General features: G+C 42.0%; 1 protein-coding gene across 1 annotated transcript in view; it reads right to left on the reverse strand.

Moving 5' to 3' along the window:
- SYNPO (synaptopodin) overlaps nucleotides 1-15,498 on the reverse strand; it is a 67,737-nt gene extending 52,239 nt beyond the window's left edge. The window contains exon 1 of the mRNA XM_063292179.1: nucleotides 14,737-15,498. Coding sequence (XP_063148249.1) covers nucleotides 14,737-15,154 — 418 coding nt within the window. The 5' untranslated portion in view covers nucleotides 15,155-15,498. The remainder of the gene's footprint in view (nucleotides 1-14,736) is intronic.
- Between the last annotated feature and the right edge of the window lie 524 nt (nucleotides 15,499-16,022).

The following is a 16,022-nucleotide window of genomic DNA, read 5'->3' on the forward strand; positions in this document are numbered from 1 at the left end:
TAAGCAAAGATCACGCTGAGATGAGGAGAAAGTCTCTAGTGTTTTATTTAACTGCTATAGTAGACAGAAAATCCTACCAAACTGAAGAAGCGTGGGAAAACCCAGACAGATAAACCCCAACACTCAAGGTGTGTCTGCTCTGAGTTTCTTTGAAGGACAGTTCAAAGCCTCTAAACTACGCATGCATTTCCCCCCCAGGATAAGGGCCTCCTCCTGCTCACCATCCGTACTCATGACAGTGCAAGACCTCACATGAGAATCCTGAATCCATGTGAGATTTGGTACTCTCATGAGATTTCAAGCATTTTTCTGGTTCTTTAAAAAATTATACGCTATAATTATGCAGTCCTCTAGGCACTTAGGAGTGTTGCAGGAGTCTAGAAGCCCACAGGTGCTATATGAGTAATCTCTGATGTAAAATGTCAAATATAGCATTTGGAAGTCAAATATTGATTTTTTAATAGTAAATTTTATTAGGTTTCAAGAGAAGAATAAAAACTACCAAAAAAAAAACCTACAAAGAAAGAAAAAACTAAAAAAGTGTGGAAACACAAGAGAATTTTTTTTTCAAATTTACAGAAAGATGTGACTACTGACTTTTAACAGCTAGGATATACAAAATTTCCATAATCAATCCCTTATTCTATATTAAACCAAAACACCATGTTATTTCTATAAGTCATTCCATTTAATACATAATAAAAATCACTAAGTCCAGTTACTCCTCCCTCTTAAATTAAAATAAAGAAAAAAAAAACTTCATATAAACCTCCTGAACATCTTTCTCCTCTACAAAGGATAAAACATATTTAATTATTCCCTTCCTACCACTATTCTATACATTTCTATCTACTATAAGAATCAAATTAAAAAGCAACTAAGTTGTCTGCTATTATACTTAATAGTACAACAATTTTAATAATCCCAATCTTAATAAACCCAAAAAACAAAGACAATTCAGAACAGTAATTCCCTATCTTTAAAAGGGAATAACATCAATCAAATCCTTAAAGCAAACCAGATAAACCCTAATACAATAGTTTTAATAATTTTCATCTTAATAAACCCAAAAAACAAAGCCAATTCAAAACAGTAAATCCAAATCTTTAAAGGCAAATAGGCAATTTCAATAAAATGTTGAAATCAATCAAATCCTTAACGCAAACCAGCTGAACATTCCTCAACCCTTATCCCACTTCAAAATAAACCAGAGCAGTTACATATCCCCACAATGTGCACAGAGCTTTCCTCTTGGAAGAATCAAACAGCCCAACTGCCCCCTCAAAGACTCCAGGTTCTTTTCATGGGATTCCACCAGGGGATACTTATGACTTGCAGGTCACTCTCTCCCTTAGATTTCTCCAACTCCATTACCCAATCTTCATCCAGCATCTCGATAAAAATCCCAGTCTCAGACTTAAAAAAACCTTTCTATCACTCTTGAATTCCTCAATTTCATCCACCTCATTCCCAACCTGATGGCACATTTTAGATCTCATATTTTCCACAATGTCCTGGATTTCTTGTATAAATGTTTGATAGAAGTCAGAAGAAATCTGTTTAAAATCCTGGTGAAAGTCAGAAAGAATCTGTGTGAAATCCTTCATGTCTCATGCAGTAGATTATGGCGCCCCCTAGGAGTTTAACCAGCGAAAGTCAAAGATATGAAAGGATTCTGGAATGTGTTTACATAAGTGAAAGTGAGATATGCAGACAGTTCCCCAGGGAAAGTAGAAGCAGAAAACAGAAAGTTAAAAACAGCCAATTCAACGTGTAGGAAAATGCTAATATCTTCAAATTTAGTACAAAAATAGTAATAGGAAGACAATTGTTTACTCTCAATCTCTGGAATTTCCTGTGGAAGGAAAACAAAATCCAAAACTTAAAAGAATTTTTTTTTAAAAAAATTAATCCCCTCAAAAAAGTAAGTGCCAAGAGAACCCGCTTCTCCTTGCTGTAGAAGGCCTCTCTTAGTGTACGCATAATTAAAAGAAATATAAATTGGGTGATTTAGAAATGGGGTGGCCGGTCTTAGTGTCCCTTTAAGGCTACAGCGCAGCTTGGAAAGTGATGAAATCCCCGCCTCCCAGCTGGCTCTTACCAGTCCAAAGCAAAATGCTGTTTGCAATCTTTTGGCTGCAAGCAGCTGTCTGGAGGACAGATGGGATAATTCCAGGTATTCTCCTTGATCCAGAGAATGTTTCTGGGCTTCAGGAAAACCTGCCTGAGCCCGAAAAAAATTACTGCATTGTCAGCTCCGCCCGCTGAACCAGTGGGCACAGCCATTTAGTCTGCCATTCCCACTGGAAGCTGGAAGTCAAATATTTATGAAAAACAAAGGCAAAGAGCCATAGATGTTGTTGTAAAGACACAAAGAAACTCTGTTTCCTGGAGAGTACATTCTTCATTGTTACTGAGAGTTACCAAAGCAGATTGTTCTCCACATGGTTATGCTGCCTTTCTTCTGAGAAATCCCTGGTAATGCATATTTATTGACTTTTAATACATTTATATTCCTGCAGGATTTCATAGTGGTATACACAGGGCTTTTACTCACTACTAAGTTAAACTGTTATCCATCCATCCTTGGGCTGGTATAAAAGGTAAAGGTAAAGGTAAAGGTTTCCCTTGACGTAAAGTCCAGTCGAATCCGACTCTAGGGGGCGGTGCTCATCTCCGTTTCTAAGCCATGGAGCCGGCGTTGTCATAGACACTTCCAGGTCATGTGGCCAGCATGACGACACGGAACGCCGTTACCTTCCCGCCGAAGCGGTACCTATTGATCTACTCACATTTGCATGTTTTCGAACTGCTAGGTGAGCAGGAGCTGGGACGAGCAACGGGAGCTCACCCCGCCGCGCGGTTTCGAACCGCCGACCTTCCGATCGACAGCTCAGCGGTTTAACTCGCAGCGCCACCGCGTCCCTTTGGGCTGGTATATTGACATGAAATTGGCAATTGCTACCCTAGCTCTAATGCCTCTGTTCCTACTCATTGCTAGTCATCTGACTTCCCTCCATGGTAAGGGAGACAAAGTTTAGGAGATTTTACATGTCTGGAGGCTGTTCTTGTGCAGTATCAGCATAAGAGGGAAAACACTACTTTAACAATTGGTGCTAATGACCATGACAGTGTCAAAAGATTTATTCACTAATGGCTTGGGGATCAAATAATGGCAAATTAATGGAGACAAGGTAGGGAAAACGTTCTTGTCTAGGAACAATTATGCTGTGGTTAGGTGCATAGAGTATCAGGACATAGCCACAGTCTTACCCCACTGTCCCAATTTTATCTTAATAATAATCCTGTGAAGTAGATTCAGCTGAGGGGCAGGAACTAGTCTAAACTTACCTGAATTTCCATGGTTGAGGAAGATTTGAACCTGAATCATCTCAGTCCTAACCTATCCCAACACATAGCCATATGAAATCATAACTACGATAATATTGTACTATTTTTTTTTTAAAAAAAAGCTCCCTCAATTCTTTTTTGGACTTTCCAATTGCTCCCAGAGCTGATCATAATCAAATGGAGCACTGAAATGGATTAAGCAGACATCTCTACATCTTGGATTCTGACCTCTTTATTTTCATTCCAGGATACTGTGAGGCTGAGAGAAAAAAGGTGGAGCTGGCAGAATTAGTAGATCATTAATTGAAGTCTTTGATAAGAGGTGCTTAGAAGACAATTCTAGGCAAGCCTATTGTCCAAATTCCATTCCAGTAACATGATTGTATCTGGTGTGAGTTACTGCTTTATTCAGGCTAGCTCTATTGTGTTAGGAATGTTATCCACTATGACTGAATGAGCTTATGGCAGAATTTCTACAGCTTAACAGGAAGGAAAATGAGACAGACAGGGTGGATTGAAATAGCTATGCAACCATGCTGCAGGTGAGACCCATGCTTCTTCTCTTCTGGTATGCTTGCAAGTAGCTCATCAATCCCCTAAGCCTCCATAGGAATGTATTTTAATGACTCAATATAAAATAATAACACCTTCTAAAACTTGAGGAGAACATGACATTTTCTTTCAAATGTTTTGAGCTCTGACAATAAGAAATGAAAAGTGTGGGGGAGGGAATGGGGAGTTGGCAAAACAACCCACTGATTTTTTGCCTTAGCAACAGTTGAGTAGTCACTGTCTCTCTCTCTCTCTCTGAACAAGGTAAGGGATACATTTCCCTATGTTCTACTTTTATTCAGATGTGTTTTGATCTCTCCCTTGGATCCAAAGATCCAGATCCTGCATATTACAGTGTTTGATGATGGGCATATGAAGCCTGCTTCCAGTGAGATGAGTGCCCACTGGCTGACGCAAAGGAAATAGATTATTTATTTGATTGATTTGTTTATATCCATCTTTATTTCGTACAATTCAAGCTGACATACTGTACCTAATGCTCCCTCCTCCTATTTCGCCCCAAACAGCAATCCTATGAAGTGGTTGGGCTGAGAGAGAAACTGGCCCAAATGGCATAGTTTACTTGTTACAGAGACTGGGTTCAATAAACTTAGAGTCTTACATAGTTCCGAAATATTAGCTCTTTTGTTACCTTGCTTTTATTCTAAGCTGCAGAGAGTGAGGAAGGGGAACTTGACTGAAATATGCAAGAAAAGTTACCTAGGCAAAAGGGACTGAAACTTTTTTACAGCAACAAGATAGCATGTGGAAGTGGATCAGGCCGACACCTCCCTAATTCACTGGAGTATAAGGAGGAGGAGGTACCTGCAAGGTTCTGTTATTATTCCTGTGGAGTTGATTTCCTGGTCTGCTCTACTAGTGGGGCTGACAGAAGCAGAGTAATGAGTAATGGGAATAAAAAGTTTCTTCTTTCAGATAAGACATGATCCTTTTGTTTCTTGAGCAACAGTCATGCCTTCGGGCAGTTCAACAAATCCCCAAGAACTACACAGATATGTAAAAAAATATAATTATACAATGCAGCAAGAGAAAAATAAAACACCTTCTACCACCAGGGTTGCGTTTTGTGCGACATTGGAATGAAGCTGATCACTGGGGTCGCTAACAGAATGTTCCTCCATTTTCTCAAGGCCAACGTTAGTACACTAAAAAGAATGAATGTCTCTACCTCCACTCCTTTGTTATTTTCTAGTGGTATTTCTTCTCATAATCTCACATCTCCTGAAGCCACAGAGGATGGCATAATCATTGTAATGCTTCCAGTTGCATAAATGCCTCAGCTGAAAGGTGTGGCTGCTTTAAGATTTGCTGTGACTTTAATAGGTGGATTCCTTAAAGCAGCCACACTTTTCTCCAAGCTTCCACAGAAGCCAGACACTTGGGAGTAGAGCCTTCTGTCTTCCACTTGATCCTTGTTGGCATTTTTGTTAGTTCTAGGATAGTGAATTGTAACTAGTACATCTTAGTAACAGAAAAAATAAAACTGAGTGGACAGTCTGTCTCTTTGTCTCTTCTGTGTACAAGAAAGCAAGCTCCATCCTAAAGTAGCGCAGCAACACAGTGTTGGTAGAGTGTGGCCATGGCTGACAGCACCCAGAAGTAGCCTGTGGAATAGGCAAAATGGGAGTGCTGCTGCCCCCCATTCCCAAAGTAATAAAAAACAGTAACTATCCAAAACTCTTGTCAGCAGAAGTGGCAGAAAACCTATAATGCACCAATGGTGACAGAAGCATCATCATCATCATGCAGCTGGAAAAACCCAGCTCTCTTTCCTGGTTTAAATCAACCTTCTGACTAGCATTCCTTCAGCAGAGCAGTGTTGGGAGAAGAGGGAAAACACCACTTTAAAACTGGAGCAGCATCTGAAGGTGACTTTAAGCTGCCTCCTCTGAAGAGACAAAGGCAAGGTCATGAGACTATGTAATATAAAACTGGTTTCAGCGCTATCTTTATGCCATGATTAGGGGGATGTGAGCAGGAGTGATTGATCATCAGTGGTTACATAAGTGTGTCAGTTCCTAAGGTTCCAGGTTGTTCAAAATCAACAACTTTGCCCCAGAACATTCTATTCTAGATAGGAGCTCCAAGGAAGCAATGCATTTTTTAAGTGTAATTTCTTTCATCAGAATGTTACACTGTAAAGAAATTATTTGTTGAATGTTAAAAAGAGAGGGTTTCCTCCCCTCTTTTGGAAAATCCATTTCAGAACTAATTACTCAGAATGGTGGTGTGTTCTCCTTCCACTCAAAGCCTTTAAGAACGGGCTAGGCAGCCATCAGTTAGAGAGCTGCTTTAAACTGGATCCCTGCACTAAGCAGGGAGTTGAACTTGAGAGTCTAAATAGCCCTTTCGAATGCTAGGATTCTGTGAAGTTCGATGCTGAGGAAGGTATTATCTCTGGAAGAACATTTTCCTGTAACATGCTACTTGATGCTGTATAGAGAATAGTCACACTTTTTCTTTAAGAAGATGAGTAAAACAAATATCTTAAAAAACCTGCAGCACTTCTTTCTGTCTGTGATTAAAAGACAGTTGCTCATGAGTGATGTTTTACTAGGAGAACAAATGGAAAGCATCTATTTGGTAGTACACACACTGAAAGAGGTGTGTGTCTGAAAGAGATACTGTGAATTTTCAGCTTTAAATGATCCTCATCCCCACCCCAGGACTGGACGGCACACACTCCAAAGTGTTTCTCTTATGCTTGGGAGAGGGCTGGAGACTGCCATACCCACCACCTCCCAGGTCATATTGCATTCATCACCATGACCTAAAAGCAGCCTTAAAATGCAGCTTTGACTCTTTGTAAAGTCACAAACATAGCTCAGATTTAGAGGCTTCTCTGTATTTGGTAATATTTAATGTACTTCTCAGGTCTTGCTGAGTTGGCACCATGATGAAAAGAACGCTTTGGAGGCTCCTCTGCTTTTGGTAGTACTTTCAAAACAATATTCTCACAATAGTCCCATAAAAGCCAGAAGATTTTGCAATGTTGTAAATTTGCAGACAAATACAGTCAAAAACATGTAAAAATGGATGATACTCTCATATTTATATCAGGATAAAAACCCTACTGTTATATATTTGCATCCCAGTGCCCAGTGCAAGTACATAAAACCCAGTATTTGAGTTGTGACATCATGATGGATGCTTTTATCACTTGCCGTCCCCTGTGGGCATTTATATCACAAGTGCTGGAGGAGGCATAGTAAAGTTAGCAAGTGGCAAGCTTAAAGCAGACGGTAGTAATACTGACTGGCTTGCTTTTCAATGTTCAGCTTTTGATTAGCCTATGTACTGGGCAATGATTGGTTGAAGGTGCTATTTGTGAACTCTGGACAAAACTCTGCTGAATTTATTGTTGTTAAATTGTTGAAGTAAGAATGGGGAAATTAGTATTGAATTTCTAGTGCATCAGGAATTATTTGCAAATAAAGTTGATGATGGTGTTGCAGAACTCTGTGTTTCCTGCCTTAAAATGGCAGGAAACCAGGCTGCTGATCTGGGTCAATTGTTCCACTGATATTTCATGGTGTGATTTTTAAAAAAAAATCTGCAAACCAGTAGGAAGTGATTTGGAGACTAAATACTGTCCTGTTCTGGGATCACAGGTTGCTTTCCCCTGCCACAGACAGTGAACAGGTGGTCCCTAACAGCTGTATTCCCATTTCAGAGGTACTATAGTTTCCCAAAGTAGACCCAGTCCAACCTGCTCATTATTTTATCTTCCATTGTAACATGCACATGTCAGTGCCACCAAAGCAGGCCAAAACCACTACTGCTGTTAATCTATGGCTAAGCAAACTTCATAGCCCTATTTGCCTCAAGTACTTATTCTATGTTTTTTCAGTGAAAGAATAAATCTGTTTTTACTGAATTGCTGAATGAATAAACAACAAAAAACCTTAGAACTACTTTTATCATGCCTGGAAGTTAGCATAAAGAAATGCTCAATGTTTACTACTACTACTAGATTTGTGGAAATGACAGAATTGGAAGCAGTTTAAAAGGTTGAAAAACATACCCACAGGAAACTTTCTCATTTTTGCTACATCTTTCCACTGTTTTATATTAGGACAAGGCTTTTCAGGTGCTGTTTCCTTGTACTGCCAAGAATCCTAGCAAGTTTTTTTAATCTTATAAGATTAAAGGTATTTAAAAGGTATTTAATCTTATAAGGTATTGTTTAAGTGTAGGCCTTTCTCCAAGCTGTAGTCATTCTGCTGGATCTTGTGAGGTTTTGCCTCTGGCATCTTTGACTTCACTTGAATTAATAGTCAATTGTCTCTCAACAGTATTCACATTCCAAAATGGCAGCAGAGTGAAAGTGCCTCAGAGACCTATAGAATGCTATAAAGCCAGTTTGGTCTAGTGGTTAAGGCATGTTTTTATTACAGCCCATCTCCCCCACTCGGGGGACCCTGGGCGGTTTTCTCACAGTACTCAGCAACGGGACTGTCTTGAGTATATTCTAGGCCTCTTGGAAATGTCAAAGGGAAGAAGCCCTGTGAATTGGACTTTCAGCTCTGTGTGAGCCAGCTGAGCACCTTAGAAGTTTTCTTTGACACAAAGGACAGACAAGCAGGGCTTTTTAGCACACAAGGTGATGACAAAAGTCTGGCTGAGAAGCAAGTGGCAGTCTAGTGGCTGGAACAGGAAAAATAACTAAGGAGGCAGAGGTCAACAAGCCCCTGCCTGCTAGGATCATACCTGCACTTCCATGTTCTTCATGTTAGCAGTATCCATAAGCCAAAATGGGTGGCTGGGTGCAGGAAGGCCATATTGTGAGAAGAGGTCAAAATAGCCTCCCTGTTAGATATTTCTTTTCTAGTCAAGATTAAGTTTAAAAACCATCTGATAATGTTCCAATATTCAAATGGATCTAGGTATCACTTTGGTCAAGCGAGTCTAGGTGAATGATAGCATAGTTGGGGATATATTCATCCAACTGGAATGTTTATTGACTTATATTTTCTACATATACTCCTGTCTTTCTCTGCCTGCTAGATTTCAAGAGTGAATTGAACTAGAAGTGCAAAAGTAACCTTGAATGACAAGCTGAAGGGGAGGAAGCACAATCACAGGTGACCAAGGGCTGGAGATGGTTATTCTAATTTCCATCCACCCCCTGAACTGAAATGCCTCAAAAGTCTGCCATGTATGGCCAGTGATCTGATTTGCAAGGCGAGAGATTTTGGTAGATTTAGAACAAGGCACATGGAGGACCCCAAATTGCTGCAAATCTCGCTGTTGGAGCAGAGGCATCCAGCCAATGACACTGAGCTGTGCTGGTTCCTTCCCGCAAATAGCATTCACAAGAGCTGCTGATTATCATTTCCCGACTTCTCTGCTCCACTACGCAGGCTGCCAGGGAACCCCGGTATCGTTGGTCCCCAAATGGGGTGGACCTGCCGCTAATCTCCTCTCCCGGACCTCGCAGTCCACAGAAGCCTGGAAAAAGCCTACTTGGCCCATGAACAGTTTCCCCGGCACCTTAAATCCGAGGCAGAATTGACAGTCTGACATGGACGTACCCCGCGATGGGTACGCAGGGAAGGCTCCCCTTCCCTGCAGGGCTCCTTTTAGACGCCCCACTGAAAATCCACGCAGGCCACACACGAAGAGAGACACGCGTTTCCGTTTCTCCCGAGAGAAAACAAGCCGCTGCTGCGTTTGTTTCGATCGCAGCAGGAGGCGAGCGGCTCTTCCCTTGCGCTACCCTGCCAAGAATAATCCCGAAAACCGTAAGAAAACTGGCCCTGCCCGGCCCGGCCTTCAGTCTCTGGAGAACCTTTCCCTCCTTTCTGCTGGAAGGGCGGGGGCGGGCGAGGGGGCGGACGGACGCGGGCGCCAGCATCCCGGGCCGACAGGTTCTCGCGCCAGCAAAGTTCTGTTAGCTGCCTCTGAGCCGCCCGGCCGCCAACAAGTGGGAGCAGAGAGCCCGCCGCTGTTTGGAGACCGGAAGGGTTCGGCTGGGGGAAAGGACGCGCCGAGTGCCGGCGGCTGTCGGGCAGCAGGTAGCCCTGACTCGCCTGTGGATTTCCAGCCCGACCCCGCTCTCCTTGCCCGTCTGCTGCCACAGAGGCGGCCCCCCGGGACGCGCCCCCCGGCCCTTCCTCTTACCTTGTCTCCCTTTCCACGGGTGGCCTTCTGTCCTCGCCCCCCGCGCTCGCTCTCCCTCGTCAGGCAAGCTGTCTCCTCCCCAGCCTCTCTGCCGCGGGTTCTGCGCGGCAACGCGGTTTCTTTGCCTGCTGGCGGCTGCTCCCGGCGCTCCAAAAACGGATCGGGTGTCCTGGTTTTTCACAGCAACTGGCCGCGTCTGTCAAAACGGAGCCGAGGACCAACGGTGCGGGGGGTGGTTGCGAGAGAGCAGCCCGCAGCCTGGTGCTCCTGGACGCCCCAGCGCGAGCCAGCTGGAGGCTTCGCTTTGCATCACACGCCCTGGCGGTGAGAGCAGCGGGAGAGCGGGACGAGCGCGCCCTGCTTAGCTTGGCTGACTCACCGAGGCTGCCACCAGCTCCCTGGCTGCTTGTGCTTTTTCTCCTCCCGCCTCCCCCCCCCCCCCGCTTTCTTAATTTATTTATTTTAAAGTCGCTTGCTTGCTTTGACTCATCAGGCTCGCCGTTGGCGGATTTTTTCCCCATCAGATAGCCGCTCCGGTGTGCTTTCCCCGGGCATTTCCTTCTGTCGAATGGGATCGGTAATGGCAACCTCCGCCTGCCGTGGGCCAGTCGGTCTGTCCACGCGCGAGCGCGATACCCGCACCACACTCGCAGACGTTCGACTAAATAGATGCGGTTTGCGTTTTGGAAGCAAAGCGATGAGCGCTCCTCTGCTATTAGAAGATCTAGGCACACCCTCCCCTCCGCTCCCGGCTGCGCTAATGTTTTATGGTGATCGGAGTTTTCACAGATCACAAATCAATCCTCTTTCGATTTGCATTGCACTTGGGTGTTACTGGCCTGGAGGAAGCGAGAAAGTTCACATCATGGGTTTTGGCTGCTAAAATGGCTGTCCTGCTTTCAGACTTCAATGAATCTAATTGATTTGGACTATTTGCATATCAAATTCCAGCTTTCTGGCTAGTGTGGCTATAACTTTGTGGGGAGGCGCTAAGCTTCACACCTTTGTGCCATGCAAGAAATGTAGAATTGTTTTCTGAAACTGCATTTTTGTGACATTTATTAAGAGTTATCCTTAATAATTCTGGAATGTGTTTCAGTTTTTAATTTTATTATTTGGGGGAACTACATGCAAACAACCCGCTGTCCAACTTCATTTTTAAAGCCAGTCATCTTGAATTGCCTATGGATCATATAGCATTTATCAAGATATGGAAGTTTGGTATTTTCAGTTTTGGTATTTTTGTAAGTGATGAGGGATTGCCAAAACTATACCCAAGAAAGCAAATCTGGAGCTGTTTCCTTTTTTAAAAAAAACATACTTGGCTCCATAATAATGTTTTTCTTAACTTAAAGATAAGCATCCCCAACTCAAAGTGCAACTAGGAGAGCAAAATACCAGCCATTATATTGTAAAGGACACAACTCCCATGAATGTCAATTTTCTCTCCCATGGTTATCCTCTCTTTATGTTTCCGCATATATCACCAAGCCCTTGATACCTGATTTATTCTCAGCTGTTTATCAGATTCTCAGTTTTTTACCTTCATCCTTAAAAAAATCCTGCAGCTTCCCTGTGCACCACCATCAAGATGTATGCAATTCAGATGAGAGTTCTCTGGAGTTCCCCCCATATTCCTCAGATAGCACAATTTGGTGGCTATTACTTGCACTGGCCTGTGATTTCCTGAATTGATCCTGGGGTGGACATGGAGCTCTTTTAACTTGTCTCTCTTTTTGACCACCCATCTAAAATATTTCCAAATTAGTCTGTCCTATTTCAAAACCCAATGGATCTCCAGTTACAGGTCATTTTTGAGAATTGTACTGTATCTGTGTTTACCATTAATGATGTTGACTGTGCAAAGTTATTCTTCAGGGTATTGCTCCACATGTCTCTGATTTCCACATCTGTCCTTGCTTTGGTTTAGCACTGGAGCTCTGCTTTTTGGTTTTTATTTTATTTTTAAAAGATTTGGGGCAAGTTTTATTTAACTTGGAAAACAGATCACTGTTCTAGAATGTCTGCCAACCTGCACTCTTAAAGCAAGCCCAGAATTCTGGAAGACATTGCTCTGCTTCTCTTGCTGATACGCAAAACGTAAAACATATGCATGGTGGATGGAAGACTGGTTTTTTTTTCCTTTTGTTTTTGAAAAGCCATAACTCAATGGCGTCAAGGAAAACTAAAGAGTGGGAAATTCAGGGCAGCTGAAAAGAAATCTTATTTCACACAGTGCATAATTCTCTAATAACATCTTCCTTGTTCCAACTGGACAGCTTTAAAAGGTAATTACCAAATGCAGAAATGTTAAGACTATAAACAGTATCACACCAATATCACTTAATGAGGAGACCAGGCAAAGAAGAAGGAAATGGAAGGAAAAGGGGAATAAAGATAATTATAGCTTTACTGATTACAGCTTAAAAATGGTTCTACCAGCTGGGGAGGTCCATTAGCCAGTGACTGTTCTACAGTCCATCCACAACAGTTTGTGAGCCACCTCTTATTCAAGAGAGAAGATGGGGAGATCGATGTGAGAGGTGGAATGTCCACTGTCCTTGCTAAGGGTTTTCATGCTAGCATACAGGTATTATAGGAGCCCTATTTAATCAGGACCCTGGCTTACCTTCATTAAAGGTAAAGGTAAAGGTTTCCCTCGACGTAAAGTCCAGTCGTGTCCGGCTCTAGGGGGCGGTGCTCATCTCCGTTTCTAAGCCTTGGAGCCGGCGTTGTCCATAGGACACTTCCGGGTCATGTGGCCAGCATGACGACACGGAATGCTGTTACCTTCCGTATCACTTGCTGGGAACACAGCGGGGACTATGTAATTGTCATTGGTCTTGCTGGTGGGCTGTAGTTAAGGCCAGTGGGAAGAAAATGCTGAGCTAGGCTTTTGGCTTTATTCAGAACTTTTTTACTTGGTTATGTTCTAATAGTACTTTGCTTATATTACTACCAAAATGTTTTCAGAACTGAAAAGTCCTTGTATCTATGGCTAGAGTTATGGCCTAGAACTTAGTCCCTTTATTGGGGTTAAATACTCCTATCTCCTATTGTTTCATGGTATATTTGGGGAAGTAGCTTATTTTCTATATCTTTGTGCTCTAGAAGTAAATCAGAGAAAGGGAAAAAAATCATCCAACACAAGTATAGATAGTTACATCTTCATATAAATACCATGCCGGATGTATCTGTAAACTAATAAGGTGTCCAGATCCTTTGAAGATCAAGTTAACATGGGCAAATAAATAATATAATCAGATATTAATTTGACAAGTCACAGGATGGTCCAAGGACAGAACAAATATTCATGGTAATTCAGAACCCCTTTCATATTTCTGCATTCTGAAAACAAGATTGGTGATGATTTATGCACAGAAATATGCCTTATACACAACACAACTCATTGAAAATAGCACCCTGCAACTTGTGTTATTTACCATCTTAATGTGAAGGATCCTTAACCAAACCCATGTTGTGAGGTCAACATGTTGTCTAGTTTTCTGCCTGCAATCCATACCACAGGTTTCCAGTGCCCAAGATGTAGCTATGTGATAACATCTAGGATCACAAGTTGTAAGCAACACTAAATGTTACTGTATGAGGAAAGTGTAAGACCTTGCCTTGAGTTACTGGCATGAAATGGAAATGGCTGTCTTGGAACCAGTTCACATTCAACTATATTTCAGTTTTCTGCATTGGATAATAGGAAAAGCCACTGGTAATAATGTAATCATTTGGGGTACCTTTTTTTTTTCACCTCACAATTTTCTACATTTCATTTCCTTCTGAATTTCATAATCATGTCTGTAGATAATACAGGAAAATGTTTTATGTATTTGATACTGTGGACTTCAGTCCATAAAAGCATGCACACATATATATGCCATAATAAATGTGTTCGTCTTTATTGTGTTACTAGTCTCTTTTTTAATTTACTTGGGTTAGAAATAGGGTTAAAGCTCATGTGGGAGACCTTAACTATGGAGTTCATGGTACTCAGCAGATCTCACAGACTGCTATTATGGATGCTTCCCTGTAACACTAGCAGCTTTTTCTGATATCATGTTGGGGCCAAATCTGATATATTGTTGACCTGATAGAATTCAACCAGAAGCAGCAGCTGCTCTGGCCCTTCTCTAATACACACACATGCAGACTCACAAGAAGAGTAACCAGTCTGTATTTTCAACCATATTAGAGAAGTTACTTCCAGTAAATCCTGTGGGGTTTTTTTTTAGAAAGTTGTGATTATCATTTAAGCAGAGAAAGTCCACGCAAGCCAATAGGTGCCTTTCCCTGGAGAAAGAATGGGAGAGTTCTTTTCCATGGAAAGTGGCAAGAATATGCAAATTAATGGCAAAAGTCTCCCAATGATTAAATAATGCTAGAAATTGATATTCAGGGAATTGTGAAGGAAATCAGCTTAATTTGTTGGACAAACCATCTTTGCAGCTGGATTCAATGGAAGTCTCATTGACTCCAATGGAACTGATGCCCAGATTTTTCAGGCATTTGCCAAGAATGCATGGAAGGGGAAATAAGGCTATGTATCCTAGACCTGCCTCTAACATCTTTGCCTCTGTAGGCTGAATTTTTCCTGCTAACTGACCAGCAAATGTTTATCTTATTTCTCTCCTTACAGCTGGAGCATGACTAGATGATAAAAAATGAGATCATACTTACTCGCTTTCTGAGGTTCATCAGCAGGAGAAAGCAGAACTCGTTTCACTTTTACCACTTTCCATTCTTGACTTTGATCATCCCTGTTGCTAATCCCAGAATCTATCTCATCAGAAACAGGCCACAGAGAGTCTCGTGTCTCATCGGACACCAGCCTATTGTCATTGCTTTTGCAGGGGAGGACATCCCCATTGGCTCTCCAAGGCTCCCTCTGGAGATTTTCTCCGGCTGGCTCTTTCCATTCTTGCTCTCCATGACCACTATCATTTCCCATTCCTTGCAGCCTTGCCAAATAGCTTTTGCCTTCTGCAGTGTCGACCTTGGACTTCTTAATAATGTGAGTATTTGGGTTGGCTCTGCTGGATACTGCACAGCTGGACTGAGGCTGGAGACAAGGTAGCAGTACGGTTGTCTTTAGCATTTTGCCTCTTATTGGATAATATTCAGTGCTTGATAGATCTATTCCTCCTCAGAAGAAATCCTCTGTAATTTCCAAGGTTCCTTGGGGATTGCCTGGGAAGGCAGGCGAGCAACTTATGTCCAGAGCACTTCAGTGCAGTAAGCCTCTCACCAGCCTGACCACAAAGCTGTTAAATGCAGGGATAGGGTAGGATGGCACCAAGAACACACACTGCATTTCTTCTTCCAAAAAGGAATGGTGGAACTTAAGTGGTGGAAAACAGCCTTACTTCTCTCTCATTTCTTTGCAGCATTTAATTATTCAGATGAATAAAGGAGAGCTTCTGACTGAATTTTCCTTATCAAGCTGATGTACAAGGTAGCTTCCAAATAAATGCATCTAAAAAGAAACATACATACATACATACATGCATATAATTTATATACAGCACATACACACACACACATGCACTCCTGTCTTTTTCATAAAAGATGTGTCTACGCTGTTTTACACAGCCACTCATATCTATGAATTTAAAGTATTTTAAGTATACTTAAATATACTTTATTTAAATATCTTAAGTATATGTATCTTGATAAATGAACAGGTGACCCAGCAGTGAATTTGCATTAAGGAAATTTTGCTGATTTTCTTCTGCCACGTCTATTCCTGCCCTCACATCCCTAAACAGCTGATCTGGAAGATGGAAAACCCTGCAGAATACAGGACATGCAACTCCCACAGCTACAAATGCAGAGCTATGGGTGGTTTCTGCTGCTGAAAAACTGACACTGATTCCAATCCATTTGAATGGATTGAGGTTATTTTAGTTAGGTTTTAGTTTTATTGAGAACAATAGGGTTTAAGTTAATCACACATGATCTGTCCT

Source organism: Candoia aspera, chromosome 2, assembly GCF_035149785.1.
Source record: "Candoia aspera isolate rCanAsp1 chromosome 2, rCanAsp1.hap2, whole genome shotgun sequence".
NCBI lineage: Eukaryota > Metazoa > Chordata > Lepidosauria > Squamata > Boidae > Candoia > Candoia aspera.